General features: G+C 50.6%; 1 protein-coding gene across 1 annotated transcript in view; it reads right to left on the reverse strand.

Moving 5' to 3' along the window:
• The window catches only part of SPEG (striated muscle enriched protein kinase), a 497,600-nt gene that overhangs the window by 255,975 nt on the left and 219,615 nt on the right, over positions 1–22,010 (reverse strand). The window contains exons 13-16 of the mRNA XM_029605011.1: positions 14,099–14,275; positions 13,744–13,756; positions 13,254–13,483; positions 5,749–5,868 (exon numbers count right to left, since the gene is read on the reverse strand). Coding sequence (XP_029460871.1) covers positions 5,749–5,868; positions 13,254–13,483; positions 13,744–13,756; positions 14,099–14,275 — 540 coding nt within the window. The remainder of the gene's footprint in view (positions 1–5,748; positions 5,869–13,253; positions 13,484–13,743; positions 13,757–14,098; positions 14,276–22,010) is intronic.

Here is a 22,010-nt window from a genome sequence, read left to right on the forward strand (position 1 = left end):
AGGGAGAGGGATAAAGGAGCCCCACCTGTGACAGAGGGAGGGAGATAAAGGAGCCTCACCTGTGAGAGGGAGGGGGGATACAGGAGCCTCACCTGTGACAGAGGGAGAGGGATAAAGGAGCCCCACCTGTGACAGAGGGAGGGGGATAAAGGAGCCTCACCGGTGACAGAGGGAGGGAGATAAAGGAGCCTCACCTGTGAGAGGGAGGGGGGATACAGGAGTCTCACCTGTGACAGAGGGAGAGGGATAAAGGAGCCTCACCTGTGACAGAGGGAGGGGGATAAAGGAGCCTCACCTGTGACAGAGGGAGAGGGATAAAGGAGCCTCACCTGTGACAGAGAGAGGGGGGATAAAGGAGCCTCACCTGTGACAGAGGGAGGGAGATAAAGGAGCCCCACCTGTGACAGAGGGAGGGGGATAAAGGAGCCTCACCTGTGACAGAGGGAGAGGGATAAAGGAGCCTCACCTGTGACAGAGGGAGGGAGATAAAGGAGCCTCACCTGTGAGAGGGAGGGGGGATACAGGAGTCTCACCTGTGACAGAGGGAGAGGGATAAAGGAGCCTCACCTGTGACAGAGGGAGAGGGATAAAGGAGCCCCACCTGTGACAGAGGGAGGGAGATAAAGGAGCCTCACCTGTGAGAGGGAGGGGGGATACAGGAGTCTCACCTGTGACAGAGGGAGAGGGATAAAGGAGCCCCACCTGTGACAGAGGGAGGGAGATAAAGGAGCCTCACCTGTGAGAGGGAGCGGGGATACAGGAGTCTCACCTGTGACAGAGGGAGAGGGATAAAGGAGCCTCACCTGTGACAGAGGGAGGGGGATAAAGGAGCCTCACCTGTGACAGAGGGAGGGGGGATAAAGGAGCCTCACCTGTGACAGAGGGAGAGGGATAAAGGAGCCTCACCTGTGACAGAGAGAGGGGGGATAAAGGAGCCTCACCTGTGACAGAGGGAGGGGGGACAAAGGAGCCTCACCTGTGACAGAGGGAGGGGGGACAAAGGAGCCTCACCTGTGACAGAGGGAGGGAGATAAAGGAGCCTCACCTGTGACAGAGGGAGGGGGGATAAAGGAGCCTCACCTGTGAGAGGGAGGGGGGATACAGGAGTCTCACCTGTGACAGAGGGAGGGGGGATAAAGGAGCCTCACCTGTGACAGAGGGAGGGAGATAAAGGAGCCTCACCTGTGACAGAGGGAGAGGGATAAAGGAGCCTCATCTGTGACAGAGGGAGAGGGATAAAGGAGCCTCACCTGTGACAGAGGGAGGGAGATAAAGGAGCCTCACCTGTGACAGAGGGAGAGGGATAAAGGAGCCTCACCTGTGACAGAGGGAGGGAGATAAAGGAGCCTCACCTGTACAGAGGGAGGGGGATAAAGGAGCCTCACCTGTGACAGAGGGAGAGGGATAAAGGAGCCTCACCTGTGACAGAGGGAGGGAGATAAAGGAGCCTCACCTGTGACAGAGGGAGAGGGATAAAGGAGCCTCACCTGTGAGAGGGAGGGGGGATACAGGAGTCTCACCTGTGACAGAGGGAGGGGGATAAAGGAGCCTCACCTGTGACAGAGGGAGAGGGATAAAGGAGCCTCACCTGTGAGAGGGAGGGGGGATACAGGAGTCTCACCTGTGACAGAGGGAGAGGGATAAAGGAGCCTCACCTGTGACAGAGGGAGAGGGATAAAGGAGCCTCACCTGTGAGAGGGAGGGGGGATACAGGAGTCTCACCTGTGACAGAGGGAGAGGGATAAAGGAGCCTCACCTGTGACAGAGGGAGAGGGATAAACGAGCCTCACCTGTGAGAGGGAGGGGGGATACAGGAGTCTCACCTGTGACAGAGGGAGAGGGATAAAGGAGACTCACCTGTGAGAGGGAGGGGGGATACAGGAGTCTCACCTGTGACAGAGGGAGAGGGATAAAGGAGCCTCACCTGTGACAGAGGGAGAGGGATAAAGGAGCCTCACCTGTGAGAGGGAGGGGGGATACAGGAGTCTCACCTGTGACAGAGGGAGAGGGAGAAAGGAGCCTCACCTGTGACAGAGGGAGAGGGATAAAGGAGCCTCACCTGTGAGAGGGAGGGGGGATACAGGAGTCTCACCTGTGACAGAGGGAGAGGGATAAAGGAGCCTCACCTGTGACAGAGGGAGAGGGATAAAGGAGCCTCACCTGTGAGAGGGAGGGGGGGATACAGGAGTCTCACCTGTGACAGAGGGAGAGGGATAAAGGAGCCTCACCTGTGACAGAGGGAGAGGGATAAAGGAGCCTCACCTGTGGCAGAGGGAGAGGGTTAAAGGAGCCCCACCTGTGACAGAGGGAGGGGGATAAAGGAGCCTCACCTGTGACAGAGGGAGAGGGATAAAGGAGACTCACCTGTGAGAGGGAGGGGGGATAAAGGAGCCTCACCTGTGACAGAGGGAGAGGGATAAAGGAGCCTCACCTGTGGCAGAGGGAGAGGGATAAAGGAGCCTCACCTGTGACAGAGGGAGGGGGGATAAAGGAGCCTCACCTGTGACAGAGGGAGGGAGATAAAGGAGCCTCACCTGTGACAGAGGGAGGGGGGATAAAGGAGCCTCACCTGTGACAGAGGGAGAGGGATAAAGGAGCCTCACCTGTGGCAGAGGGAGAGGGATAAAGGAGCCCCACCTGTGACAGAGGGAGGGGGATAAAGGAGCCTCACCTGTGACAGAGGGAGAGGGATAAAGGAGACTCACCTGTGAGAGGGAGGGGGGATAAAGGAGCCTCACCTGTGACAGAGGGAGAGGGATAAAGGAGCCTCACCTGTGGCAGAGGGAGAGGGATAAAGGAGCCCCACCTGTGACAGAGGAAGGGGGATAAAGGAGCCTCACCTGTGACAGAGGGAGAGGGATAAAGGAGCCTCACCTGTGACAGAGGGAGGGGGGATAAAGGAGCCTCACCTGTGACAGAGGGAGGGAGATAAAGGAGCCTCACCTGTGACAGAGGGAGGGGGGATAAAGGAGCCTCACCTGTGACAGAGGGAGAGGGATAAAGGAGCCTCACCTGTGACAGAGGGAGGGAGATAAAGGAGCCTCACCTGTGACAGAGGGAGAGGGATAAAGGAGCCTCATCTGTGACAGAGGGAGAGGGATAAAGGAGCCTCACCTGTGACAGAGGGAGGGAGATAAAGGAGCCTCACCTGTGACAGGGGAGGGAGATAAAGGAGCCTCACCTGTACAGAGGGAGGGGGATAAAGGAGCCTCACCTGTGACAGAGGGAGAGGGATAAAGGAGCCTCACCTGTGACAGAGGGAGGGGGGATAAAGGAGCCTCACCTGTGACAGAGGGAGGGGGATAAAGGAGCCTCACCTGTGACAGAGGGAGAGGGATAAAGGAGCCTCACCTGTGACAGAGGGAAGGAGATAAAGGAGCCTCACCTGTGACAGAGGGAGAGGGATAAAGGAGCCTCACCTGTGACAGAGGGAGGGAGATAAAGGAGCCTCACCTGTGACAGAGGGAGGGGGGGATAAAGGAGCCTCACCTGTGACAGAGGGAGAGGGATAAAGGAGCCTCACCTGTGACAGAGGGAGAGGGATAAAGGAGCCTCACCTGTGGCAGAGGGAGAGAGGATAAAGGAGCCTTACCTGTGACAGAGGGAGGGAGATAAAGGAGTCTCACCTGTGACAGAGGGAGGGGGATAAAGGAGTCTCACCTGTGACAGAGGGAGAGGGGATAAAGGAGCCTCACCTGTGAGAGGGAGGGGGGATACAGGAGTCTCACCTGTGACAGAGGGAGGGGGATAAAGGAGCCTCACCTGTGACAGAGGGAGAGGGATAAAGGAGCCTCACCTGTGACTGAGGAAGGGGGATAAAGGATCCCCACCTGTGACAGAGGGAGGGGGATAAAGGAGCCTCACCTGTGAGAGGGAGGGGGGATACAGGAGTCTCACCTGTGACAGAGGGAGGGGGATAAAGGAGCCCCACCTGTGACAGAGGGAGGGGGATAAAGGAGCCTCACCTGTGACTGAGGAAGGGGGATAAAGGAGCCCCACCTGTGACAGAGGGAGGGGGATAAAGGAGCCCCACCTGTGACAGAGGGAGGGGGATAAAGGAGCCTCTCCTGTGACAGAGGGAGAGGGATAAAGGAGCCTCACCTGTGGCAGAGGGAGAGTGGATAAAGGAGCCTCACCTGTGAGAGGGAGAGGGGATAAAGGAGCCTCACCTGTGAGAGGGAGGGGGGATACAGGAGTCTCACCTGTGACAGAGGGAGGGGGATAAAGGAGTCTCACCTGTGACAGAGGGAGAGGGATAAAGGAGACTCACCTGTGACAGAGGGAGAGGGATAAAGGAGCCCCACCTGTGACAGAGGGAGAGGGATAAAGGAGCCTCACCTGTGACAGAGGGAGGGGGATAAAGGAGTCTCACCTGTGACAGAGGGAGAGGGGATAAAGGAGCCTCACCTGTGACAGAGGGAGAGGGATAAAGGAGCCTCACCTGTGACAGAGGGAGGGGGATAAAGGAGCCTCACCTGTGAGAGGGAGGGGGGATACAGGAGTCTCACCTGTGACAGAGGGAGGGGGATAAAGGAGCCTCACCTGTGACAGAGGGAGGGGGATAAAGGAGCCTCACCTGTGACAGAGGGAGGGGGATAAAGGATCCCCACCTGTGACAGAGGGAGAGGGATAAAGGAGCCTCACCTGTGACAGAGGGAGGGGGATAAAGGAGCCTCACCTGTGACAGAGGGAGGGGGATAAAGGAGCCTCACCTGTGACAGAGGGAGGGAGATAAAGGAGCCTCACCTGTGAGAGGGAGGGGGGATAAAGGAGCCTCACCTGTGACAGAGGGAGGGGGATAAAGGAGCCTCACCTGTGAGAGGGAGGGGGGATAAAGGAGTCTCACCTGTGACAGAGGGAGGGGGATAAAGGAGCCTCACCTGTGACAGAGGGAGGGGGATAAAGGAGCCTCACCTGTGACAGAGGGAGGGGGATAAAGGAGCCTCACCTGTGAGAGGGAGGGGGGATACAGGAGTCTCACCTGTGACAGAGGGAGGGGGATAAAGGAGCCCCACCTGTGACAGAGGGAGGGGGATAAAGGAGCCCCACCTGTGACAGAGGGAGGGGGATAAAGGAGCCTCACCTGTGACTGAGGAAGGGGGATAAAGGAGCCCCACCTGTGACAGAGGGAGGGAGATAAAGGAGCCTCATCTGTGACAGAGGGAGGGAGATAAAGGAGCCTCACCTGTGACAGAGGGAGGGAGATAAAGGAGCCTCATCTGTGACAGAGGGAGAGGGGATAAAGGAGCCTCACCTGTGACAGAGGGAGAGGGGATAAAGGAGCCTCATCTGTGACAGAGGGAGGGGGATAAAGGAGCCTCACCTGTGGCAGAGGGAGGGGGATAAAGGAGCCTCATCTGTGACAGAGGGAGAGGGGATAAAGGAGCCTCATCTGTGACAGAGGGAGGGGGATAAAGGAGCCTCACATGTGACAGAGGGAGGAAAGGATGCGGGAGCCTCACCTGTTACAGAGGGAGGGGAGGATGCGGGAGTCTCACCTGTGAGAGAGGGAGGGGAGGATGCGGGAGTCTCACCTGTGACAGAGGGATGGGAGGATGCGGGAGTCTCACCTGTGAGAGAGGGAGGGGAGGATGTGGGAGTCTCACCTGTGAGAGAGGGAGGGGAGGATGTGGGAGTCTCACCTGTGAGAGAGGGAGGGGAGGATGTGGAAGCCTCACCTGAGAGAGGGAGGGGAGGATGCAGGAGTCTCACCTGTGAGAGAGGGAGGGGAGGATGCAGGAGCCTCACCTGTGACATAGAGATGAGCGTAGCAGGCAGCTTTCCCCACCTTGTTAGAAATGACACTTTTATAAACCCCAGCATGGGAATGACTGACAGAAGAGAACACCAAGCGATGGAGATCCTTATCTGTGAGAAGAAAGAGATACAGAGAGAGACAACAGCAGACCAGTCACAAAAATTACAGCGCAGTCACTGCTTTTGGCAATGATTCAGAGATCAGAAACTAATCTGAATCAAGAGAGCAGGGGGAGACTCGCACCCCAGTCATGAGAGGAGGGGGGAGACTCGTACCCCAGTCATGAGAGGAGGGAGAAGAGATGTACACCCAGTCAGGAGAGAAGGGGGGAGAGGCATAACCTTGTCAGGAGAGCAGGGGAGAGGCATGCCCCTGTCAGAAGAGTGGGAACAGGAGTACTCGAGTCAGGAGAGGAGTGGGGACAGGTGTATACCCAGTCAGGAGAGGAGTGGGACAGGTGTACATCCAATCAGGAGAGGAGTGGGGCAGGTGTACACCCAGACAGGAGAGGAGTGGGGACAGGTGTACACCCAGTCAGGCGAGGAGTGGGACAGGTGTACAGCCAGTCAGGAGAGGAGTGGGGACAGGTGAACACCCAGTCAGGAGAGGAGTGGGACAGGTGTACACCCAGTCAGGAGAGGAGTGGAGACAGGTGTACAGCCAGTCAGGAGAGGAGTGTGGAAAGGTGTACAGCCAGTCAGGAGAGGTGTGGGGACAGGTGTACAGCCAGTCAGGAGAGGAGTGGGGACAGGTGCACACTCAGTCAGGAGAGGAGTGGGGACAGGTGTACACCCAGTCAGGAGAGGAGTGGGGACAGGTGCACACCCAGTCAGAAGAGGAGTGGGACAGGTGTAAAGCCAGTCAGGAGAGGAGTGGGGACAGGTGTACAGCCAGTCAGGAGAGGAGCGGGACAGGTGTACACCCAGTCAGGAAAGGAGTGGAGACAGGTGTACAACCAGTCAGGAGAGGTATGGGGACAGGTGCACACCCAGTCAGGAGAGGAGTGGGGACAGGTGTACAGCCAGTCAGGAGAGGAGTGGGAAGGCGTTTCCCCGTCAGGACAGCAGAGGAGATAGGCATATCCCAGTCCGCAGCGTAGGGAAGGGGTCAGGAGAGCGAGGGGGGAGGGGAAGGCGTACCCCAGTCAAGAAAGTAATAGGCACAGGTGCACCCACAGGGAAGAAATCAGGGGGAGAGAGGTAAATAATGTGTGTGTACTCAGTCAAAAGCAAATGAGAATATCATAATCTCGCTCTAGATCTCTAGTGCAGCCAGGCGGATAAAGGTCTCTGGTTAACTTATAGCAGATAATCAGCGCAGCGGGTGTGCCAATGAATGGGCAAGCTAGCCAGCCAGCTTAGCGGGATAATGTGGAGATATCAGCCAGATAATGTCATTCCACCCCAAACACCTCCAGCAGGTTATCTGGCTGAGTTTTATCTGGAGAACCGCTTAGCTGGACCAAGGCACTGAATCGAGAACTAGGAAAGGTGCAGAGGAGGAGTGATCCACAGGCCAGGGTCCTTCAGCCTGGAGAAGAGAGGAGCCGGGAGATTTATACAGTCCTGAGTGAGGAGGGGACGCTAATGCTCACCCGTCAGAGAGGGGCACCGGCAGCACATTGAAAGCAAATTGTAAAAGGTATTCTCTCTCTCAGGCAGCCCACAGGTACACTTTGGATGAAGTGGAGGCCACCATTACAGCTGGATTTAGAAAAGCATTGGACGGGTTCCTGGAGAGCTGCCTCTTACTGCCGGGAGCTGGAAATTGCCATAGCAACAGGGAATGCATCTCCCGTTTAGGATCTGCCGGATACCTTCCCAGTGACCTGGACTGCGTCCTGGGCTCAATGACCCTGGTGACCCAGCGAGGCATTTTCAGGATACTTTTAAAATCTTTTTACACCGATGAAGAGGCATTTACCAGCGTAAGCCATAAGAACGTAAGAACCTGCCATACTGGAGGTGCCAAAGGTCCATCAAGCCCAGCATCCTGTGTCCAACAGTGGCCAAGCCCGGTCATACTAAAAGGCTGCAAGATTCCACGCTGCATGTCCCAGGGAGAAGCAGGGAATTTCCCCAGGTCCAACTTAATAAACGCTCATTGACTTTTTCCTCCAGAAACCTGTCCAAACCTTTTTTAAACTCAGCTTTCACCACAATCCTCCTGCAATGAATTCCAGAGTTTAATTATGTCTTGAGTAAAAAGGTATTTTCTCTTATTAGTTTTAAATGTATTTCCCAGTAACTCCATTGCATGTCTCCTGGTTTTTGAACTTTTCAAAAGAGTAAACAACTGATTAATGTTTCCTCGTTCCATTCCACTCATTATTTTATAGACCTCTATCCTATCCCCCTCAGCCATCTCTTCTCCAAGCTGAAGAGTCCTAACCTCTTTAGCCTTTCCTCATAGGGGAATTGTTCCATCCCCTTTATCATTTTGGTTGCCCTTCTCTGTACCTTTTCTAATTCTGCTCTATCTTTTTTGAGATGTGGTGACCAGAATTGCACACAATACTCAAGATGAGGTCTCACCATGGAGTGATACAGAGGCGTTATGATATTCTCTGTTTTATTCTCCATTCCTTTCCTAATAATCCCCAGCATTCTGTTTGTGTATGATATATGAGCACAAGATGAGGATGCACCATGGGGTGATACAGAGGCATTATGATATTCTCTGTTTTATTCTCCAATCCTTTCCTAATAATCCCCAGCATTCTGTTTGTGTATGATATATGAACACAAGATGAGGATGCACCATGGAGTGATACAGAGACATTATGATATTCTCTGTTTTATTCTCCATTCCTTTCCTAATAATCCCCAGCATTCTGTTTGTGTATGATATATGAGCACAAGATGAGGATGCACCATGGGGTGATACAGAGGCATTATGATATTCTCTGTTTTATTCTCCAATCCTTTCCTAATAATCCCCAGCATTCTGTTTGTGTATGATATATGAACACAAGAGGATGCACCATGGAGTGATACAGAGGCATTATGATATTCTCTGTTTTATTCTCCATTCCTTTCCTAATAATCCCCAGCATTCTGTTTGTGTATGATATATGAACACAGGATGAGGATGCACCATGGAGTGATACAGAGACATTATGATATTCTCTGTTTTATTCTCCATTCCTTTCCTAATAATCCCCAGCATTCTGTTTGTGTATGATATATGAACACAGGATGAGGATGCACCATGGAGTGATACAGAGACATTATGATATTCTCTGTTTTATTCTCCATTCCTTTCCTAATAATCCCCAGCATTCTGTTTGTGTATGATATATGAACACAAGATGAGAATGCACCATGGAGTGATACAGAGGCATTATGATATTCTCTGTTTTATTCTCCATTCCTTTCCTAATAATCCCCAGCATTCTGTTTGTGTATGATATATGAACACAAGATGAGGATGCACCATGGAGTGATGCAGAGGCATTATGATATTCTCTGTTTTATTCTCCATTCCTTTCCTAATAATCCCCAGCATTCTGTTTGTGTATGATATATGAACACAAGATGAGGATGCGCCATGGAGTGATACAGAGACATTATGATATTCTCTGTTTTATTCTCCATTCCTTTCCTAATAATCCCCAGCATTCTGTTTGTGTATGATATATGAACACAAGATGAGGATGCACCATGGATTGATACAGAGGCATTAGGATATTCTCTGTTTTATTCTCCTTTCCTTTCCTAATAATCCCCAGCATTCTGTGTGTGTATGATATATGAACACAAGATGAGGATGCACCATGGAGTGATACAGAGGCATTATAATATTCTCTGTTTTATTCTCCATTCCTTTCCTAATAATCCCCAGCATTCTGTTTGTGTATGATATATGAACACAAGATGAGGATGCACCATGGAGGGATACAGAGACATTATGATATTCTCTGTTTTATTCTCCATTCCTTTCCTAATAATCCCCAGCATTCTGTTTGTGTATGATATATGAACACAAGATGAGGATGCACCATGGAGTGATACAGAGACATTATGATATTCTCTGTTTTATTCTCCATTCCTTTCCTAATAATCCCCAGCATTCTGTTTGTGTATGATATATGAACACAAGATGAGGATGCACCATGGAGTGATACAGAGACATTATGATACTCTCTGTTTTATTCTCCATTCCTTTCCTAATAATCCCCAGCATTCTGTTTGTGTATGATATATGAACACAAGATGAGGTCTCACCATGGAGTGATACAGAGACATTATGATATTCTCTGTTTTATTCTCCATTCCTTTCCTAATAATCCCCAGCATTCTGTTTGTGTATGATATATGAACACAAGATGAGGATGCACCATGGAGTGATACAGAGGCATTAGGATATTCTCTGTTTTATTCTCCTTTCCTTTCCTAATAATCCCCAGCATTCTGTGTGTATGATATATGAACACAAGATGAGGATGCACCATGGAGTGATACAGAGACATTATGATATTCTCTGTTTTATTCTCCATTCCTTTCCTAATAATCCCCAGCATTCTGTTTGTGTATGATATATGAACACAAGATGAGGATGCACCATGGAGTGATACAGAGGCATTATGATATTCTCTGTTTTATTCTCCATTCCTTTCCTAATAATCCCCAGCATTCTGTGTGTGTATGATATATGAACACAAGATGAGGATGCACCATGGAGTGATACAGAGGCATTATGATATTCTCTGTTTTATTCTCCATTCCTTTCCTAATAATCCCCAGCATTCTGTTTGTGTATGATATATGAACACAAGATGAGGATGCACCATGGAGTGATACAGAGACATTATGATATTCTCTGTTTTATTCTCCATTCCTTTCCTAATAATCCCCAGCATTCTGTTTGTGTGTGTATGATATATGAACACAAGATGAGGATGCACTATGGAGTGATACAGAGACATTATGATACTCTCTGTTTTATTCTCCATTCCTTTCCTAATAATCCCCAGCATTCTGTTTGTGTATGATATATGAACACAAGATGAGGATGCACCATGGAGTGATACAGAGGCATTATGATATTCTCTGTTTTATTCTCCATTCCTTTCCTAATAATCCCCAGCATTCTGTTTGTGTATGATATATGAACACAAGATGAGGTCTCACCATGGAGTGATACAGAGACATTATGATATTCTCTGTTTTATTCTCCATTCCTTTCCTAATAATCCCCAGCATTCTGTTTGTGTATGATATATGAACACAAGATGAGGATGCGCCATGGAGTGATACAGAGACATTATGATATTCTCTGTTTTATTCTCCATTCCTTTCCTAATAATCCCCAGCATTCTGTTTGTGTATGATATATGAACACAAGATGAGGATGCACCATGGAGTGATACAGAGGCATTATGATATTCTCTGTTTTATTCTCCATTCCTTTCCTAATAATCCCCAGCATTCTGTTTGTGTATGATATATGAACACAAGATGAGGTTGCACCATGGAGTGATACAGAGACATTATGATATTCTCTGTTTTATTCTCCATTCCTTTCCTAATAATCCCCAGCATTCTGTTTGTGTATGATATATGAACACAAGATGAAGATGCACCATGAAGTGATACAGAGGCATTATGATATTCTCTGTTATATTCTCCATTCCTTTCCTAATAATCCCGTGCATTCTGTTTGCTTTCTTGGCTGCTGCTGCTGCACAATGAGCAGAAGATTTCAATGTATTATCCAAGATGACACCTAGATCCTTTTCCTGAGTGGTGACTCCTATGTGAATCCTTGCATTGTGTAGCTATAATTTGGGTTACTCTTCCCTAAGTGCATCACTTTGCACTTGTCCACATTAAATTTCATTTGCCATTTGCACACCCAGTCTGATTGACTTTTAGGTTTTGGTGACATGTGAGAACGATAGAAAAATTGGTTCTTACCTGCTAATTTTCATTCCTTTAGTAATACACATCAGTCCAGAATCCTGGGTTTTTCCTCCCTTCCAGCAGATGGAGACAGAGAGTTTCACAGCCACTGGCACATAACCCAGCGTGGCACCTGCAGTCCTCCTGTATTACTATGTACCCAAGCTGATACCGCAACTCCTCCAACAAATTTAAGCAAACAAAACCCCCGAATGAGCAGGGGAAAGAGAAAACAACTTACAACTCCCTGATCACCAACTGTTACACTGAACTATGAAAAGGAAAAGTCTTGGCCAGACCCCGCAAGCCCACCATAACTGGGTGCACCTCCTCCTGGTCAGGATCCCCCTGAGGGACCACTGTGCCTACTTCTGCAAGGACATATGGAATCACCTTCTGAAAGAGGCGAATCACCTTGGGATCGTCACCTTCCAACGGTGGGCAAGGCCCCGGCTTCTCGGCCAGACCCTGCTGATCCAGATCGGTGTCTGGAGACCTAGCCCCTGGAGACAATCCCCTATCAGAAGCGTCGCCAGCAGCCCCCATCATGGATTGCCCATGGACTCTCCGAAGCCTCGTGGCCCCGGACACCTTAGCCCTCTTCTTGGGCGGGGGACCCATTGCCTTGCGGTTGTGAGAGGGCTGGCCCGCAGCCTTGCAAGCCAAAAAAGCCTTGTGCTCAGCGGGAATGGATCAACAATCTCATGCGGCACAGCATTCGTCCCTCCAGACCGGCACTGCGAAGAAGACACCGCCGCAGCCCCTCCCGATGTGCCCTCCTCTCCGGGGAGGCACCAAGACCAGCGGCCGGCACGGGAGAGGTGAGTGGAGCTTTGTCCACTCTCGGAACAACGGACGCCGCGTCGCCCGCACAGCAAACACCCGAACGGATTAACAAACGACCACAGGGAGAGCCGAAGAGAAAACCAAATCTACCTCCCAAAGCTGCCTGCCTGCATCACCGGTGCCGGGGAGAACAGAGAAAGGTCGCTCCCCTCATTGCTTTTTATCCCTTTTCTACTTTTTTTAAACTTTATAAAGTACAAGAAAAAGAAAAATGTGAACGTGAGCAGTCGTATCTGAAGAATTGGCCAAGGCTTCTCCCAGAGCTCCAAGAGGTGAGGGAACTGGACCACCAGCTTTCACTTCCAATATGGTCCAAAGAGCAAGCTGGGGTCCCCAACCCCTGCTCATCTGTCTCTACAACCGGGAGGGATGACCCCACCAGGACCTGCCAACCTCCCGGGAGAGGAACTCCTTTCGAAGAACAAAAGTCTTCTGCTTAATTTTCTGTTTCACCTTTTTTTTTTTTTTTAAGGCTCAGAACTGCAGGTTTTGCACCTCCTCCATCTGCTGGAGACAGAGAAATACTGAGGGACTGCAGGTTCTACGCCAGGTTATGTGCTGGAGGCTGTGAAAACTTCTCTGTCTCCATCTGCTGGAAGGGAGGCAAAACCCAGGAGTCTGGACTGATCTGGGTACGTCCAGGGAATGGTAAATCACCAGGCCGTGAGGCTGACTGCATTCTGCCATGAGGTGGGCCAGGCAGAACGTGGATCTGTGAACGTGTAATGCCGGCTGCAGATACCCACACTGCGTCATCCTGCGATCCTCCGTGCTCTCGATCCTCTGCCCGTTGTGGAACCAGGTGATGGTGGGGTAGGGCAGGCCTGTGACCTGGCACTCCAGAAGCACCTCCTTGGACTCCAGCACATCCAGGTCGTGCAGGGGCTTCAGGAAGTCAGGCATGGTGAAGCGCTCCACCTCGTTCTCTGGGCTCTCCGGCTCCTCGGGGATGGACGGCATCTTCTCCAGCTTGCCCCTGAAATGTCAGAGCATGTTCCCTTCACTTTCCATTATCTGCTTCTCCAGCCTGCCCCTCCCCGGGTCCATGTGCTGTGAGCTGCCCTCGCCTGAACTGGGCAGTGCTCCTGGGACACCAACAGTGGGAAATCCTATCTACAGCTTGGCCATCACTAGATAACAACGGGGCCGTAAATCTTAAAAAGGAATTCAACTGCAAAACTCCCGAGGCAGTAAAACAGAAGCAAAGCCCAGGAGTCCCTGTGCCCCGCCCCTCACCTATGAGCAGAGACTCCATCAGGCACAGAAGGCTGCAGGAGGCACCTGTTGGAGACCTCATCCCCAGGCAGCAAATGATTTGAAGAAACCATCCCCCCCCCCCCCCAAAAAGCAGACTGGGGAGTCACAAGGAAGACTTTCTCTGCCCCCCCGTGCAACGAGTTAACACCCAGGAAACCCCTTCCTCCTGCTCCCCGCGCCTCCACGTGGCACAGAATTGGGGACAATTCCACTTCCTCGTCCCCCTCCCGTGACACCCCCGGCCCCAGCAGCACATGGCGAGGGAGCTGTCCGGATATCCCCACCCTGGAGGCCTCTGCCTTCTCTAGGACGTCTCTTACATGTGGGAGGCGGCGGCAGGGACGAGGCTCCTCCACGTAGAGCTCTGCGGAGCACTCAGCCTGGCCGTGCTCGTTCCTGGCGGAGATGCCATACTGGCCCTCGTTCTCACTCCCCACGTGGCTGATAATTAGGGAGTGGTGACCTTTCTCCTTCCGAATGTGCACGGTCTCACTCTCCTCCACAGGCTGACCTACAGGAGAAGGAGAGGGGGGGGGGGGATAAAGGGAAAAGATGTCACTCTCGTCTCAAAAAGAAACCGTCTGGAGCCTTTTTTATCCCAGGAACTCTCACTCGGTAGACGAGGTCCATGCACCATCAGGTAGATTTTAAAAGCACTGCCCGTGCAACGACAGCCCCATAAGAACATAAGAACATAAGAAAATGCCATACTGGGTCAGACCAAGGGTCCATCACACGTATGTGGGCCATGACTTACATGCATAACCCCAAATTTTGCAAGGCTGACCATGGAAATGCCATTCCATGTTACCTGTGGGGGAGGGAGCGAGAGGGAGACAATCTGACCATCTATATAATCTCCCACTGTAAAAGGGGCACTTTCAACTCAGGGTGCATTATGGGGGGGGGGGGCAGTGTTACATTGGTCTGCCTAGGGCACAAGGGTCTGTAGACCCTTGTAACACCGCCCTCCCCCCCAAAAAAATAAACCCCACCCTGAGCTGAAAGTGCCCCTCTTACAGTGGGAGATATATAGCGTGACAGATTGCCTCTCTCTCTCTCTCTCTCTCGTGCGCCAGAGATATTCTGAATGATTCGCGTGTACTTGCACCCATGATATGAAATTAAGTGTATTTTGCTCACAGACCCAGTACACGTGTTTATGGGCGTATGACACTCCTTCTGAAATGTACTTGCATGCCAGTATTAACTTCTGTCCATGCAGGAGTCTAAGCTCCTCAGGAGGATCAGGACTTTGCTCTTCTGCTACATTGCTAAAGATCCCATCTGCTTCTGAACGACTTCCACCGTAGGCCTCAAACCTGAAAGGTTACTACAATAAGCCTGCGTCCATTGATGATAAATGGACAGGCTCCTCCAGCACAGCTCCCCTTTATGCCACGGTTCTCTCTCCCAAATGACAGAGATGAAAGATGTGCCCAGCAGGCAGCTTTGAGTGCTCTAGGAGGACTCTCCTGCAGTGCTTTCTCCCACTCTCTCGATCCTGACTCTAGTATAGGAAAATTGATTCTTACCTGCCCATTTTCATTTCTGGAACAGCACAGATCAGTCCAGGCGAGTGGATTTTCCATCCCTGCCAGCAGATGGAGGCAGAGAATAAAAAACCTTTCAGGCACTGCTACATAAGCCGAGAGTGCCACCTGCAGTCCCTCAGTATTGACCTGTACCCAAGCCAACTATAGAGTAACAACTCATTAACAACTTCCTAAATGAGGGCGAACATCAAATCCAAAGGTTGGAGGCCCCCCCAAACAGAAAAACCACAAATCAAATCAACCCAAGGGGCTATCCACAACCTGGCAAACTTATTTAGGTTCTGTATATATATACGTTCTGAGGGTTCTTCCCAGGAAGCAGGCCAGAACACGGACTTGCCGTAACGGTCTTGAGAACATTAAGGGGCTGGATCTCTGGACTGATCTGTGGTACTTCAGGAACGAAAATTAGCAGGTAAGAGCCAATTTTCCTTTCCTGTTCGTACCCCAGATCAATCCAGACAAGTGGGATGTACCAAACCATCCCTACACTAGGCAGACCCGCAAAAGACTCCCTCTAAACACACTTTTGCCAAAGGTCGGCTCTCCTGGAACTTGAACATCTAAACAGTAATGGCAAGATAAAGTGTGAAGAGAAGACCACATCACCGCTCTATAAATCTCCTGTAGTGTCACTAATTTATACTCGGCCCACAATTCTGCCTGCGCTCTAGTAGAGTGCGCACGCAACCCCTCTGGAATTATTCTCCCCTTGCAAAAGGGTAGGCCAAAACAATAGCTTCCTTCAGCCAACGCTCTATCATGCCCTTGAGGCCTTGCATCCATTTCTGGTACCTCCAAACAATACAAACAAATGATCTGACCACCGAAAACTGTTTGGGACCTTTGCCTCCAGCATCTCAGTAGACCAATTCGGAAGGCAGGAGCTCCACAGTCCGATTCAGGTGAAACAAAGATACCACCTTAGATAGGAACGAAGGTATCATGTGGAAAGACATCCCCTCATTCGAAATCTTCAAAAATGTTTCCCTACAGGACAAAGCCTGCAGCCCCGAGATCCTTCTGAATGAAAAAACTGCCAACAAAAATACCTTTAACAATGCCTTCCTCAACGGCTCAAAAGGAAGCCCACAAAGCACCTGTAAGACCAAGTTTAAACTCTATGCCGGACCCAATCTATGTAGCAGTGGCTGCAGATGCTCGACCTCCTTCAAAAACCTCACAAAATCCAGATGTGAAGCCAAAACCTTTTCCCGGTAGTATACCTCTGAGACACCTCAAGGCTGCCACCTTAACCTGCAAGGAATTGTAAACTAAACTCTTGAAAATCACGGGCTCAGAGTATCCTTTTTGTCGCAAGCACTTGCTCTAAAAAGTCAAGTTGCGAGACAAAAATGATCCACCCAAACCAAGAAAATAGGACCTTGCCTTGGCCCTGCAAATGAGACAATCTCAGGGACCCATCAATTGTGTGCTGAACCAGATCCGCGAAACATGGATGACACAGCCTCTCCAGCACCACCTGGCCCGGATGCCTCTTGATGCACCTAAACACTTGACCTATTAACAATCACGGACGGAACACATATAGCAGGATCCTTGTCGGCCATAGAAGAATCCGAGCGTCTATGCCCACGGCTGTCATCTGCAGCTGAAGAAACTTGCTGCCTTGGTGTTGCTCCTTGTCGCCATCAGATCCAGACATGGGACTGCATCAAAGAGACTGAATAGGGCCGAAGGCCTCCTTCGACAGCTCCCATTCTCCCGGGTCTAACTGTTACCTGCTGAGATAGTCCGCTTGCACATTGTCCATCCCGCAACATGTGAAGCGGCTATCCCCTGCAAATGTTGCTCCACCCAGCCAAAAAGGTCCTGGGCTCCTTGGGCAACTGCACAGCTCTTCATTCCCCCTTGCCGATTGATATAAGCTGAAAACACCCGGACCATTCGACCTTGGACTTGTGGAAGGAATTCCACCAACGCCCTGCACACTGCTCTCATTTCCAAGCGATTGATAGATCAGGATGCTTCCACTAGCGACCACGGTCCTTGGCCCGCCGTTTTTGACAGATAACCTCCCAACACTTGAGGTTGGCATCCGTGATTCCTATAACCCAGTCCAGAACTTCCAGGCCCATCCCTTTCTCCAAATTGGGCCGATACAGCCACCACGAGAGACTAGACCTGGAAGTATCCTGCAGTGGTAAAGCCCAATGAAACTCCTCTGACAATGGATTCCAGCGCGACAGCAATGCCTCCTGTAGAGGGCGCACGCGGGCAAAAGCTCATGACGCCAAATCCAATAGATGACATTGAACCCAGGACCTGAGGATAATCCTAAAACCTGGACACTGGCATCCGCAAAATCCGCACCACCTGGGATTGTAACTTCCAAATCCTCTCCGAGGTGAAAAACACTCTGCCGAGCTGAATATCAAACTTTGCCCCCAAGTACTCCAGCATCTGGATAAGGCTCAAGTGACTCCACCAAATTCATCACCCAGCTCAAGAACCGCAACATATCCATCACCGTGCGCACAGACTGCTGATATACCTCCTCCGATTTCCCTCGGATAAGCCAGTCATCTGGAGAAGTATGAGCTAGGATCCCCTCTCTGCAGAGAGCTGCTACTACCACCACCATCACCTTTGTGAACGTGCAAGGTGCAATCGCCAGACTTAACGGGACAGCACGAAACTGGAAAAGTTACCCCAGAACCATAACACAAAGAAACTTTGATGTTCTTCTCGAATGGGTATGTGCAGCAGGGACGGATTCGTCCCATTCGGTATTCGTATTCATGGGGAGCCAAATCCGTTGCTTCCATTCTCGGGGGACCCGATCCGTTCATTAGTTACGTATTTATTTGTTTCCCAAAAAAAACCCCATCCCAACACTTTACATTTAATTAACTACAACCCCCCACCCTCCTGACCTCCCCAAGACTTACCAAAAGTCCCTGGTGGTCCAGCGGGGGTCCTGGCGCGATCTCCTGCACTTGGGCTGTCGGCTGCCAGTATTCAAAATGGCGCCGATAGCCTTTGCCCTCACTATGTCATGGGGCTACCGGTGCCATTGGTCAGCCCCTGTCACATGGTGGGAGCAATGGACAGCCGGCAGCCTCATATGCAATCCCTGGCTATTAACATCAGCGTCTGCTGAAGACGTCTCCTGAGATAAACAGGTCCTCTGCATCAGACGTCTACAGATCGCTGCTCGCAGGCTCAGCACCAAGACTTCAAACATGTCCTGCATGTCCTTTAACGCTGCCAAACCCACAACCAGAAAGGTCGTCTTGTTAGTGACCGCCGAGACTGAAGCAATACCAGCAGCCTTGGGGCTCACTTCTGGGAAGTCCCATTCCTGGGTCACAGGAGAGGAAAGGCTTTCGGTGGGCCCAGGAGTCCAAACAACACCGGATCCACCCCTTCATTGTCAGACTCCTCCTGGCCCACCTTAATACCCAGTTCCTTCCGAACATGGGAAATGAGAGGCCTCAACGCCTCCTTACAGAACAGACGAACCACCCGCGGGTCATCTCCCTCCGATCAGCCAAGTCCTTATCCCCGTCCTGATCAACATCCGCCGTGAGATCTGCTGGGTCATCCTGATCCACCCCCCCCACCCCCCCACCAGGACCAACCCTCAAGACCATCTTCCGGGTCATCCAGGTCTGAATCATCTGAGCCGCCAGACCCCTCAGGATGGTCCAGGCCCAGCTGGCGAAGGAGGTCCCCTGACCCCCATCCAAGGAGTCCCTTGGCCTCTTTGCAGCAGGACGAGACGGCTGACAGAAATGTCCATTTACAGCCGCCAGTGCTTTTCCTGGTTCCTGTGGCTCTCCTACCAGCCTCGTCCCCCTCCCCCCAGAAGGCCCCTCTCCTCCAGAAACGAATCACGGCACGGCGCCGCTGCGTTCAGCTCTCCTCGAGCCAGCCTGCCAAGCTTTCCTGCAGTGGGAAACCGCTGTTGGCGTCATCTTGTCTCCACATAGCCAGGCCTGCTGCAGAGGAACAGAAGCCGCGTGATCGCGGCGCGCGGGAGAGGAGGGGAGCGCGGCCCAACGCAGCCTCCGGCTCCCCGATGAGCCCAAAGCCTCGAACAGAGGAGCTACGCTGCTCCCTTCCCCAGCGCAGGCCTCCCCCGATCGAACCAGGAAAAGCCCGAGCGGTTGCTGCTGAAAGGAAAATGTTAACCCTTTATTTATTTATTTATTTATTTATTTATTTATTTTAAAGAAACAGCAGCCACAGCAAAGGAAGAAATTCAAGCAAAAAAAGGAAAACTTCCCTGCTGCTGGCAGCACCTCTGGTAAGGAGCCTTCAGGGGATACGAGGGAACCAGGACCCCTGGATCTGCCGCAGGCTAAAGCTGATCAGGGATTACCAACCCCTCCCCCGCCAGCTCGCCCGGCTCAGCCTGAGGGATGGCCAGCGAAGGAACCTAACACCTCAGGGAGCCTCTTCTAACTTCTATTCTTCTGTCCCTTCCTTCCTTCTCTTTTCTTAACTGCAGGTTTGCACCTCTACCTTCTGCTGGAGACAGAGAAATACTGAGGGACTGCAGGTGGCGCTCTCGGTTATGTAGCAGTGCCTCAAAGTTTTTATTCTCTGCCTCCATCTGCTGGTAGGGATGCAAAACCCTCTTGTCAGGGCTGATCTGGGGTATGAACAGGAAAGCCCTTCTTACGTGCTGCTTGCCACGTGATCCCTGATTCTTTGCATGAATACACACGGTAACTAAACAACGCTCCCCCTGCTGGAGACAGAGGAGTTACAGGCACATAGGTCAGGAAAAGAGACACATCTCTGACCGCAGAATTTGCATCTGTGTCCAGCTGCTGTGAAAGAGGATAGCAGGTAAAGCCTACATCCATAAGAAGTCTAAGAAAGGGATGTGTGGGTCATTAAATGGTCAGAGGAGGGAACTATGGGACATTTCCCACAGTAATTGCTAGTGAAAAAGGAGGGAATTATGGGATACTTTCCATAGTGAGTGCTAGTGAAAAAGAGGGACTTATGGGATAACACTCACAGTGAGTGAGAGTGAAAAAGGAGGGAACTATGGGATATTTCACACAGTGAGAGATAATGAAAAAGGAGGGAATTATGGGATATTTCCCACAGTGAGTGCTTGTGAAAAAGGTGGGAACTATGGGATAGTTCCCACAGTGAGTGATAGTGGAAATGGAGAGAATTATGGGATATTTCCCACAGTGAGTGCTATTGAGAGAGGAGGGATTGTGGGATATTTCCCACAGTGAGTGATAGAGAAAAAGGAGGGAACTATGGGATATTTCCCACAGTGAGTGATAGTGAAAAAGGTAGGAACTATGGGATATTTCCCACAGTGAGTGATAGAGAAAAAGGAGGGAACTATGGGATATTTCCCACAGTGAGTATTAGTGAAAAAGGGGGACCTATGGGATATTTCCCATAGTGAGTGATAGAGAAAAAGGTGGGAACTATGGGATATTTCCCACAGTGAGAGATAGTGAAAAAGGTGGGAACTATGGGATATTTCCCACAGTGAGTGATAGAGAAAAAGGAGGGAACTATGGGATATTTCCCACAGTGAGTGATAGAGAAAAAGGAGGGAACTATGGGATATTTCCCACAGTGAGTGATAGTGAAAAAGGGGGACCTATGGGATATTTCCCACAGTGAGTGATAGAGAAAAAGGAGGGAACTATGGGATATTTCCCACAGTGAGTGATAGTGAAAAAGGTGGGAACTATGGGATATTTCCCACAGTGAGTGATAGAGAAAAAGGAGGGAACTATGGGATATTTCCCACAGTGAGTGATAGAGAAAAAGGAGGGAACTATGGGATATTTCCCACAGTGAGTGATAGTGAAAAAGGAGGGAACTATGGGATATTTCCCACAGTGAGTGATAGAGAAAAAGGAGGGAACTATGGGATATTTCCCACAGTGAGAGATAGTGAAAAAGGAGGGAACTATGGGATATTTCCCACAGTGAGTGATAGTGAAAAAGGAGGGAACTATGGGATATTTCCCACAGTGAGTGATAGTGAAAAAGGAGGGAACTATGGGATATTTCCCACAGTGAGTGATAGTGAAAAAGGAGGGAACTATGGGATATTTCCCACAGTGAGTAATAGTGAAAAAGGAGGGACCTATGGGATATTTCCCACAGTGAGTGATAGTGAAAAAGGAGTGAACTATGGGATATTTCCCACAGTGAGTGCTATTGAGAGAGGAGGGATTGTGGGATATTTCCCACAGTGAGAGATAGAGAAAAAGGAGGGAACTATGGGATATTTCCCACAGTGAGAGTTAGTGAAAAAGGAGGGAACTATGGGATATTTCCCACAGTGAGAGATAGTGAAAAAGGAGGGAACTATGGGATATTTCCCACAGTGAGAGATAGAGAAAAAGGAGGGAACTATGGGATATTTCCCACAGTGAGAGATAGTGAAAAAGGAGGGAACTATGAGATATCTCCCACAGTGAGAGATAGAGAAAAAGGAGGGAACTATGGGATATTTCCCACAGTGAGAGATAGTGAAAAAGAAGGGAACTATGGGATATTTCCCACAGTGAGAGATAGAGAAAAAGGAGGGAACTATGGGATATTTCCCACAGTGAGAGATAGTGAAAAAGGAGGGAACTATGGGATATTTCCCACAGTGAGAGATAGTGAAAAAGGAGGGAACTATGGGATATTTCCCACAGTGAGAGATAGTGAAAAAGGAGGGAACTATGG

Source organism: Rhinatrema bivittatum, chromosome 6, assembly GCF_901001135.1.
Source record: "Rhinatrema bivittatum chromosome 6, aRhiBiv1.1, whole genome shotgun sequence".
In the NCBI taxonomy this organism is placed as follows: domain Eukaryota; kingdom Metazoa; phylum Chordata; class Amphibia; order Gymnophiona; family Rhinatrematidae; genus Rhinatrema; species Rhinatrema bivittatum.